At 46.2% G+C, this 11,261-nt stretch overlaps 1 protein-coding gene across 1 annotated transcript in view; it reads right to left on the bottom strand.

Annotated features, from left to right (window-relative positions):
* The window catches only part of FANCE (Fanconi anemia, complementation group E), a 15,008-nt gene extending 10,308 nt beyond the window's left edge, over window positions 1–4,700 (bottom strand). The window contains exons 1-7 of the mRNA XM_006860561.1: window positions 4,468–4,700; window positions 3,031–3,634; window positions 1,905–1,949; window positions 1,582–1,650; window positions 1,168–1,311; window positions 670–793; window positions 432–504 (exon numbers count right to left, since the gene is read on the bottom strand). Coding sequence (XP_006860623.1) covers window positions 432–504; window positions 670–793; window positions 1,168–1,311; window positions 1,582–1,650; window positions 1,905–1,949; window positions 3,031–3,634; window positions 4,468–4,700 — 1,292 coding nt within the window. The remainder of the gene's footprint in view (window positions 1–431; window positions 505–669; window positions 794–1,167; window positions 1,312–1,581; window positions 1,651–1,904; window positions 1,950–3,030; window positions 3,635–4,467) is intronic.
* Between the last annotated feature and the right edge of the window lie 6,561 nt (window positions 4,701–11,261).

The following is an 11,261-nucleotide window of genomic DNA, read 5'->3' as shown; positions in this document are numbered from 1 at the left end:
AAAAAAAAAAAAAAAAAAGCCAAATTTGACTTCAAACCAGTGCTCTTATGAACGACTGCGCCACATTCCAACACACTGTCAACTGCTCAAGAGCAGGGACCACCAATCAGCCTCTTCTCTGTATTTCCCAAAGTGCCAAAGTGCCTGGCACAGAGTCAGCCCCCACACCTAGAGTGCAGAATTTTTTAAATTCTGCAATTTTTTGAAAGCTGCAATCCTTGGATGGTATCTTGCATGCATCTACAGGGGGGAAGACACAAGCCAGGTTCAGGCAAGAGGTGGGGGGCTAGAGGGGTCTGGCTGACTCACTGCCCATCTTAGAGGAACAGGATCTGGTGCCTACTCAGTTCTAGCCCCAGAGTGCCAGGAACAACCCTGGGTACAGAGAGGAGGTGGTGGGCGCAAGGGCAGCAAGGAGGCCTGCCACTCACCCCAGCATTACAACCTGCGTGTCTGGCTCCACGGCCTTGAAAAGGCAGCATAGCAACTCTGTTTGCGCTGGACCTGAACAGGGTAGAGCAGAGGGGTGAAGCTGAGGGGAAATGGCAGGACAGAGTGTGACTAAGAAGCCACAGGTACATTTACCCACTGAATACCCTCCTCCTACCAGGGCAACCCTGGAAACAGAGCGGACAGAGTGACCAGTCCTGGGGCTAGCTCCAGAATCACCTGTGCCTGGGGCCTGGAGCACAGGGCCAACGAGGGCTCTGCAGACGGGGTAGGTATACTTGGCACAGAAGGTGGTCAAGGCAGTGGTGAGCAAGCGGGAGGCGGAGGTGGTTAGGGAGAGGATCTAGTCAAGGGGGAGACAAAAAAAGCAGTTCATTAATTTCTTTTTTCTTCAGTAGATGTGTTTCAGATACACACTTCAGATGGCCGTGTTACAAAGAAGGGGAAAAAAAGTTCTTTTATTTGGGACTCATATAGACAGTCCATAACTCCCCTCCCCAGCTCCCAAATCCCTGAAAACCCATTCTGGAAGGGTTTGGGGGCCCAATGGGGAGAAGTTAGATGCCATGTGGGGAGATGCCCCAGAGTCCCTGCCTTTCCAGTTGAGAGGGTGGGCATCCTTTCCTTGTCTGAGGCTGCCCAGAAACCCCTTCTGATTCTGAGCTCAGCCTCTGCCCCACCATCCCCAGTGTGCCCAGTGTCTCCTGATGTACCTACCCGTCCAAGAAAGAGGCTCTTGGTCAGCACGGTAGCAGTGCTGAAGCTGAGGTCTGGTGAAATGGCCAGCAGCCAGGAGCAGAGCTGCAGGAGACCTGTGTCTGAGAGCTGGGGCAGCTGCAACTGGGCACACAGCAGGTCCACCTGCCGGTAAGGGGCATGGATAGGGAAGGATGGAGAGAGGATACTGGGACACTTCATCTCCATCTCTAGCCTGTCTCTAGACAGCTGGGCAATAGAAGGAGCAGGGCAAGGGCAGCTGGGTAAGGTAAGGTAAGGCTGAAAGGGGCACCAAGGAACTAAGGAAAGAAAATCCCTTCCCCAAATTCCCATAGGAGGTTAGAAAACAAAAACTTAAATGGAAAAGGGTTAGTGGGGATGATGTGACCTCAGGCCCATGCAGGCTGGACTCACCTGGCAGGGACTGCATTCATGGAGAAGCTGCAGTTCATCTGGTGGGGTGTCTTCCAATCCCTGGGGAGACTAATGCAATGTCAAGGCCATTTGAGTTCTTTACTGGCAAAGGAGGTAGCTCCGATCCCCAAAGGTGTACGGCGCCTGGTGTACAGTGGTATATCTGTACTTGGGTCAAAAAGCTCCTGCAGCAACTATCCTCAGACCCTCCCCACTCCCGGCCCCTCCCACCAGTCTGGACCTCACAGCACTGGGGCCTCCCTGAGCATGGCGCAGGCCCCAAGCAGAGGTGGAGGAAGGGCTATGGTAAGCAGGGTAGTCACCTCTTCAGAGGTCTTCAGCAGCTGCTGCAGCCTAGAAAGCAGGTCCTGTCAAGGAAAGTCCAGTCACTGCCAAGACTCTATTCCCGCAGCAGGACCCCAAGTCCAAGCCCTCTGAGAAGACCCCACTCCAGTGGGAAAAATGATTCAAGAGAACCATGAACATGAAGTCTATAAAAGTATGATAGAAAGTATTAGGAACCCCCGACTGAATGGTTTTCATCTTGTCTAGATGGGTCTGGTGAAAGCAGATGGGGATAAGATTCGTATGATTCAATAGTAATTGTTACCATGACTAATTGCAACTGTCACAACTGTAATGGTAGAAGTTTTGTAAAAAGAGGGGACTAGTTAATCTTACAGTCCAGGAACAGAGGACCCTAGGACCATCAAGGGAGAAGAGTACGAGCAGACTGTGGGACTCTATCCAGAGAAGATTATAATCATTGCAATGAAACGATAAGCGTAAAACCGATGTTCTCCCATGTAACCATGTAAACTATCACTCAATTCACAATAAAAACTTGGGGGAAAAAATTAAAAATCAGAGTGTTCTCCCGTGGGGGAGGCAGTTCTTGGAGATTCCAAAAATATATACATATACTAGGAAGGAACCCACATTAGAAAAGGCCTGTGTGTGAAATCCAACGGTCTGGACTTGTCTTTTCTGCATCTAATAACTCTACTGAGGTAGACTCAGGCCTCGGACTAGATGCTGACATGACTCCCACGACCAGAATAGTTCGAGGATCTCTCCTCTTACCTGATATCCTTAACCCCACCATACAGGTCATTGTTGTTAAGTGCCGTTGAGTCAGTTCCAACCCATAGCAACCCTATATAGGGTTTCCAAGGAGCAGCTGGTGAGCATGAACCACCAAATTTGCAGTTCAAACAGCTTTGCAATCCGGCGCATTAACCAACAGCTCCACGTGTTTTTCCACTTCTAATTACTTCTTTCCCTAATCCCTCCTTGGAATCTGTGGAGACTAGATTCTCTCAACCTCCCTTATCCTTCTAACTCCTTGGACCATCGTCATCTCAACTGGGAAACAGTGGTCCAGCCGGCTTTCAACCAAACCCTCATTCCTGAAAGCTCACTCTAAATTCAGTCTCCCCATTCCAGTACCTGGACAGCTTTGGGCAACTCCAAATTCTGAACTAGGTCCTTGGCATCCTCCAGACTCGTCTCAGTCTCCATAATAGACTGGTTCCTAATGGGTGATACACCTCCTCCATCTGCCAAGGAGTCCAATGATTCATCTTCAGACTTCTTCTCTGCAGGATCTTCCTCTTCTTTTTCCAAACACCGAAACCTTTTCGGGAATCTCTCCCCCTCAGGGCTGGTAGGTTCTTCTTCTGGGTCTTTTTTACGTTTTCCAAGCTGCTGAGAGTCTTTATCTTCCTCCTCCTTCTGTTCTTCCTCTTTGGGGTCTGGAGTCTGAAGCAACTTCAACCCCCTGCCCCCTTGGCCCAACTGCATACACAGGTTTCGAAGCTGACTCTGGCATCTTTTGGAGAGTGGGGATGCTCCCTCAATGGACACCTCAACTCCCAGATCCCTTTGCAGCAATTCTGCTAGGGCTCGTAGCCAGGGGTCAGGGTCAGAGTCCTGTTGGACAATCTGAAGCACAGAGAGGAGCTTGCTTTGCGGCAGTGATGGCCGGACAGCCATCAGCAGGGACATGAGGTTCCTGCGACATAAGAGGGGCAATTGTAGCAGCAGTGGCTTCCTGGGTAGCAGAGGAGAACAAGTAGTTAGTGTTGTGCTAGGGAAACCAGACAGCAAACTGGGGAAAGCTGTGGGATGAATGCTAGTGGACATACAGGATGGGAGGCAGCACTACTGCAAGAGTCCGTGTGGACAGACAGGCAGACATGGGAGTCATTCAAGTGTTCATTGTCCCTTCACCCAATTCACAATACAAAGTTGGCTTTTTATAAATGGTCATCGAATATCGCTCAAAAAGTCATTTTGGAACCTAATCTGTAATAGATGCATGCCTGTTTAAAAAAAAAAAAAAAAAAAAGCTGTATTTTTGTATATTTCCTTACATACATATTTTAGCCCCTGTGTACAAAGTGTACATAAATGAAGCCTATGTTAGACACAAGGAGCTCTGGTAATGTAATGGTTACGAATCTGGTTGTGAATCTCCAAACATCAGTTCGAAACTACCAGCTGTTCCTCGGGGAAAAAGATGCGGCTATCTGCTCTCGCAAAGATTTGCAGCCTCGGAAACCCTGTACAGAGTCACTATGAGTCGGAACTGACTTCGCGGCACATCTCCAGCACCAGGTTAGAGGCATGTATCCAATTATTTTTAAAGAGATGGAACTGACTCCACTGACCTACACTTTTTCACACCCAAAACAAGACTTATTTTAAGTCTTTGCATCCTGGGGTCGGGCCCTGCCTGGAACATAGATGCGCGGCAGGGTCCCAGGGCCAGAGGTACCCTAGGCGCTCTTGCTGAGGGGAATCGCTTAACCTCTCTGGGCCTCCATTTTCTCAGCTATAAAAGGGGGTGGCCACAGGGGCGAAGGGCCGCGGAGGACGACTCACAGCTTCAGGGGGCAGTCCAGCCCATCCACAACAAGCTCCTCCCGGCACAGCCCCTCCAGGAAGCGGCCCCAGCAGAAGGGCTCCCCGCCGCGGTGGGCCAGCGTACGCAGCACCCTGAGGCCACTCCGCGTCCCCTCGGGCCCCGCCTGCAACGCCTGGAGCAGGAGGCGAGCAGGGGAGTCCAGCTGCACCCAGGGAGCCGGACAAGCGTCCTCAGACCCAGGGGTCGCCATGCCCGGAGCACCGGTGCCGTGCTCAGGTTTAGGGCCTCAGTTCCGAGACTGAGGAAAGACAGGACTGAAGCGCTGGTTCTGACACGAAGAGGCAGCTCTCCTCCAGATCCTGCCGCAATACGCAGAAGTTGGTAGCAGCACCGTTGGTTGACTCAACGCCCTAGAGCCCGAGAGTGCGCGCGCGGCCGGAAATAGACTGAGAAAGTGTGGGCGGAGACGGGGCTCAGCTAGCAGACAGGAAGGGGCGGGTCCAGTAATGGACAAGTCACCTCTGGTAGGAGGATGGACTAGGGGCGAGGCGGAGCCTGTGTGTCCCAGCAATAGAGCAGACTCAGAAACGGGCATTGGTATTGGTATTTATATGCCGTGGAGTCCCTTCCTACTGACAATGACCCTGTACAGGGCTTCCGAGGCTGTTAATCTTTATAGAAACAGAGACCCTCAACCTTCTCCCGCGGAACAGCTGGTAGTTTTGAACTGCTGTCCCTGAGGTTAACAGCCCGATTCGTAAATATTGCCAGCCAGAAGTTTGTTTGTGGGCGGGGCCAGGTCGCCAGGGTGGAGTGAAGCCTCGGCTTCTAACCCTCAACTACTTCCTTCCTCCCCATCTCCATTAAATAGAGGTTTTTCAGGGTCTTAGTGACATTATTCCTCTTAGATCAACCATCAACACTCTTGGAAACAGCAGTCAAGAAATCAAACGACGACGAGTTGCATTAGGCAAATCTGCACAAGACATTTTTAAAGTTTTGAAGAGCAAAGATGTCCGCTTGAGGTCTAAGATGCGTGCGCCTGACCCAAGCCATGGTATTTTGAATAACCTCATATGTATGTGAAAGCTGGACAGTGAATAAGAAATAATGTAGAAGAGTTGATGCATTTGAGTTATGGTGTTGAAGGAGAATATTGAAAGTGCCATGGGCTGCCAAAAGAACCAACAGATCTGTATTGGAAGAAGTGCGGCCAGAGTGCTTCTTGGAAGCCAGGATGGCAAACCTTGTCTCTCATACTTTGGACATGTTGTGAAGAGGGACCAGTCGCTGGAGAAGGACTTCATGTTTGATAAGGTAGAGGGTCAGAGAAAAAGAGGAAGACTCCCAACGAGATGGATTGGCAATATGGCAGCATCAATGGGCTCAAGCGTGGCAACAATTGTGAGGTTGGCCCCGGATAGGGCAGTGTTTCTTTCTTTTGTGCATACGGATGCTATGAGTTGGTAACGACTGGACTCTATGGCACCTAACAACAACAACAAGAAGCAACATTACCTTTTAACTGATGCCCACGTTGATTGTAGATAGCGAACTTCGTGATAGGATGTGAAGACTGTTTACCACCCAACCCTAACTTCACCTCTTCCAAAAGAGGACAGCATGTAGATTTCAGTCCTTTCCAGAAGGATGTGTTTGATGTGCACATATACCTGAGAATGGGGTCGCAATAAAATTTAATGCCATTGTTTTGGCCAAAGACTTTTTTGTTAACTTCCAAAGCCTAAGAAACCTCATCCTAGTTGTTTATAGGAGCTCAGGACTGCCTCTGCCGTCCTATTTCAGGTTAAGGAAATCTGTTGGACGGAATAGGCTTCCAGCAAAACTAGAAATCACTGTAGGGCATAGGAAAATGGGGAAGGGAGAGAGAAAAGCCATAGAGCGCACCATAAACCCTGCGTTGGGGGCTGGCTTACAACTCCATCCTCCCGGCTGCTGCCACAAGCACATCCACTCGTTCAAAGGTACTGTGGTGTCACTGTGGGTCAGTTTCTGTTCTAGGGTCTGGGGATAGGAAACAAAACAAGGTCCTTGCTTTCATATTGCTGACATTTTATTAAATGTGACATTTCCCACATTAAAGTGGGAAGAGACAGACAACTTGGACTGTGGTAAGTGCCTTCAAGTATAGGAAGGTATAGACACTGTGGAAAACAGTATGTCAGCTCCTCAAAAAACTAAAACTACTGTAGGACCCGCAAGTCCACTCCTAAGTACATATGGAAAGAGCTGCAAGAAGAGAGTCAGACAAACACTTCTACATCACTGTTCATTGCAGCATTAATCTCAATAACCGAAAGGGGAAAACACCCTAAATACCCATCAAAAGATGAACGGATAAACAAAAGGCCGTACATACACATATACAATAGAATACTAATCAGCCAATAAGAAAATGAACTCTTGATAAATGTTAAAATGTGGGTGGAGCTTAAAGATATGCTGAGTAAAATAAGTCCAACAAAAGGACAAATATTGTATGACCTCACTTTTATAGAAAGACGACAGGATTCAACATTAGAAAAACAATTAATGTAATCTACCATATAAGTAAGAAAGAAGAAAAGAGCCACATAATCATATCGATTGATGCAGAAAAGGCATTTGACAAAATCCAACATCCATTCCTGATTTAAAAAATTCAACAAACTAGGAAGTAAAGGGAAATTCCTCAACATAATTAAGAGCATATATACAAAACCAACATAAGGAGCTCTGGTAGCATAGTGGTTACGAATTGGACTGCGAACCGCAAGGTCAGCAGTTCGAAACTACAAGCTGCTTCGCGGGACACAGATGAGGCTTTCTACTCCCATAAAGATTTACAGCCTCGGAAACCCTGTTCAGGGTCACTATGGGTCGGAACCAACTTGACGGCACTTAACAACAACATACAAAACCAACAGCCTACATTACTCTCAATGGAGAGAAACTGAAAGCCTTCCTTCTATGAACAAGATGAACCAGATGAGGATGCCCTTTGTCACCACTTCTATTCAATATTGCGCTGGAAGTCTTAGCAAGAGCTATACGGCAAGACAGGGAAATTAAGGGCATCTAAATTGGCAAAGAGGAAATAAACTCTCTTGATTTGCAGATGATATGAACCTATACATAGAAAATCCCAGAGACTCAGTAAAAAAAGGTACTAGACCTCATTGGAAGATTCTGCAATATGATCAACATACAAAAATCAGTTGGATTCCTCTATAGCAATAACGACAGCGCTGAAAAGGACATTAGGAAAGCAATACCATTTACAATAGCCGCCCAAAGGATGAACTATCTAGGAATAAATGTAAGCAGAGAAACAAAGGAAATTGGCTACCCAAAGTGGGGGGGGCTACAAAGGCAAGAAGTGACTGACTTACAAGCTTTCAAGAGGGAGCCTAGATCCAGAGGGCATGGAAGAAGGTAGAATCTCCACTGAGTAGTATCCAATCTGTCTGGGCGGGGCTGATGAAAAGAGATGTGGATAGGTCTCTTATGATACAATAATGAATAATTGTTATCAGGACTGATTGTGAGGGTTGGAAATGTAAAGGTAGACGTTTTGTAGCAAAAGGAGGGGAGTGATTGACTTTGCAGTCTAGGAACAGAGGTCCCTGGGACCATCAAGGGAGAAGAGTGGAGAGTGGGACCCTACCCAGAGAAACAGTGATGCCAGAGATGGAGGCAGAGACAATGACATGGAGAGATGAAGTGGCTAGGGACTTTTGACCAGAGAGGGAGAGGGTCTGTGTGCTGACGACTGGGGGGCAAGCTTGCAGGATATACCCTTTGGTTGGTTGATGATGCATGGAGGGCATTGTAACCATGGCAATGAAACGATATATGACAGGATGAATGTAAAGCTAATGTTCTCCCATGTAAACTATCACATAATTCACAATAAAACATTAAAAAAAAAAAAAGAGTAAGACAAATAACCCAGTTAAAAAATGGGCACAGGACATGAACAGACACTTCACCAAGGAGGAGATCCGGGCAGCCAACAAACATATGAAGAAATGTTTATGATCACTAGCCATTGTTGTTGTTGTTAGGTGCCATCGAGTCGGTACTGACTCATAGAAACCTTATGCACAGCAGAATGAAACAAGAATGGGAGGAGAATGGGCTTCGCTTGTATAAATAGAAGAGGAATGGAAGCCCAGAGGTATCAGAACAGCTTCAGGTTGTGGAAACAATGGTGTTAGGAAACTCTTATGTCCGTTAAGCACACATATGCAGTGCTATGGCAGAAGACACTAGCACAGATGCAAAGTGCCATTTTGTGAATGGACTGGCTTATTTAATAACTTTACCTTACTGTGAAGTCCTATGAGGCACTGTAGGATAAGCACTAGACTGCTAACTGCGAGGTCAGGGGTTCAAACTCCCCAACCACTCCTCAAAAACCCTATACAGGTATGCTAGGAGGCAGAACCTACTCCCCGACACTTAACCACCTTACTGTGGAGGAAAGATTTTTTTTTTAAATCCTTTGAAGCAGCTTCTTAGGTTTTTCATTGCTGTTTGAGTGTAGAAGCATTCCTTCTTTGATAATGTGAAATTTGTACATTTCAGGTGACATGTGAAATCTTTTGAAAGATTTTTCTTAAAGTTTTACAAAGCTATTAGCCAGGATCATAGCCTAATAAGACAACAGTTTCCTTAAAAAAAAAAAAAAAAATTAAGTGCACATATAGAGTTAAGCTGTTATATATTTATGATTTAATAAAATAATTCTAAAGAAAAAAAGATTGGAAGGAGAAAACGGAATATTTTCTCCATAAACAACTTTCTCCTTTTCCATGAGACTAGAATACCTGGATTGTGGCTGGCTACCATTCATGAACATGTTGGAAAAAAAAAAAAAAAAAGTTCTGTAGAAGAATCATGATCAAAAGGGGAAAATACAGAACAAAATTGAAAACTCTCATGGAATCTAGATTTTTTGGAACCATGTAGGCTAGATGAACACATAAAACTATTGCCCTATGATAATATTTAAACCTTAAACTAAAAACATTCCTGGATGTCTCCTTAAAACAAAAGAAACTTAACTAGTAAAGAATGTCTGCTCTGAGCAGCGTTCTTTTTAAAGATCTATATGAGATCCAAAAGGACCTCTGGTAGTGTAATGGTTTCGAGTCAGGTTGCTAACCTTAAGGTCAGTTAGTTTGAAACTACCAGGGGGTCCGTGGGAAAAAGAGGCTTTTTGCTTCCATAAAGTTTTACAGCCTCGGAAACCCTATTAGGGTCGCTATGAGTCGGAACCGACTCCACGTCACACCACCACCACCACATGAGATCCAACTGGCAACAGCAACTTGAAAGATTAGATAAGAAATTTAGAGGCAGTAAAGCCACAGCTGTAAAGTCACTTGTGACTGATAGTTAGCCTATAGGACAGAGTGGAATCGCCCCAAAGCTGTCATCTTTATGGAAACAGACTGCCTTATCTTTCTTCTGCAGTGCAGCTGGTGGATTCAAACCACTGACCTTTCAGTAAGCAGCTGAGTGCTTTCAAGGCTCTTTTATGGGGGCAGTGAGTTTATGTTAATTGGGGAGGAACAATTCAGAAAAAAGAGGGTAAGAATGGTTGCAAAACTCAAAAAATGTAATCATCGTCACTGAACTATACAGGCAGAAACTTGACCTCGTGTATGTTTTTGTGGGGTATATTCTCAACAAAAATAATTAAGATATCAGGGAAAGGAGATAGGCAATTTAAAATAGGACATTCAGGAAAGATGAACCTGAGAAAGAGTAAATCAGACAAATATACAGGGGCCGACTACTCTGGAAGTGGGTAAAGTATAAAGGCCCTGGAACAGAAATGTGGCTGGAGCAGAGAAAGCTTGATGACAGGACGAGGACATAAAGTCAGAAGGTAAAAGGGCCAGATTATGCGGGGCCTTGAGGTCATAGGAAGACTTTGACTTTCACTCTGAATAGTATGTGAAGCTGTGAGAATATTATGAGCTTGATCTGATTTACATTTGAGCCAAAATTGTTTATTATTTCAAAAGTGACTTTGAGTTAATACTACCTGGGAGATATTGGTGTTATGGAATATGTCTTAGATTGTATCTGCTTTGCAAAGGCCAAAAGAGCAGGAAAGAAGTTCCTTCTAGGTATCTTCTACCTCAGGTTGATGTATGTGCCATCAAGTCAGTTCCAACCCATAGTAATCCTGTATACGGGTTCCAAGGAGCGGCTGGTGAGCTTGAACTGCTTGAACCACTGACCTTGCAGTTCAAACCGACTTTGCAGTCCCGTGCATTAACCCACAGCACCACCGCACCAGGATTCCCTCTGTTCTGATTTCATAGGGGATGTTTTTGGCTTTTAAATGGCTAGCTGGATGCAGTAGGAAGGTGGAGAGTAGGGAGGCAGCAGAGAGGCTATGGGGGTGGGGTGGGGTGAGGGGTTGGCACACTGGCTAGAAGTAGGCAGGGGCAAGAATGCTAAACAGCCTGTAGTGTCCTGTCCATCCTCAACCACCAGTTTTACTCTGTGGTTACTATGACTTCTGCCCGCCAAGGTCTGCATTCAGCCAGTGGGAAGGTGATCAGGGAGGAAGAGTTCTAAGGTAAGGGTTCTGTTAGAGTGTGATTCAAGGACTCTAGGAGATCTTCAAGAACTTTCTACCTGTGGAAATCCATGCAGTCATTGCTTTTTTCGTACGACTAAGACATCCTCTTCTGAGTGCACTGTGGATTTTCTCCAAGACTGCCCTGACCTGTCATATATTACAATAGATTGAACACAGAAACAGCCTGACTCTCCTTGCTCCGGGAGG

The sequence above is a fragment of the Chrysochloris asiatica genome, unplaced genomic scaffold (genome assembly GCF_000296735.1).
Source record: "Chrysochloris asiatica unplaced genomic scaffold, ChrAsi1.0 scaffold00038, whole genome shotgun sequence".
Taxonomy (NCBI): Eukaryota; Metazoa; Chordata; class Mammalia; order Afrosoricida; family Chrysochloridae; genus Chrysochloris; species Chrysochloris asiatica.
The sequence above is the reverse complement of the archived record's forward strand: the minus strand, read 5'-3'. Positions and strand labels throughout refer to the sequence as shown.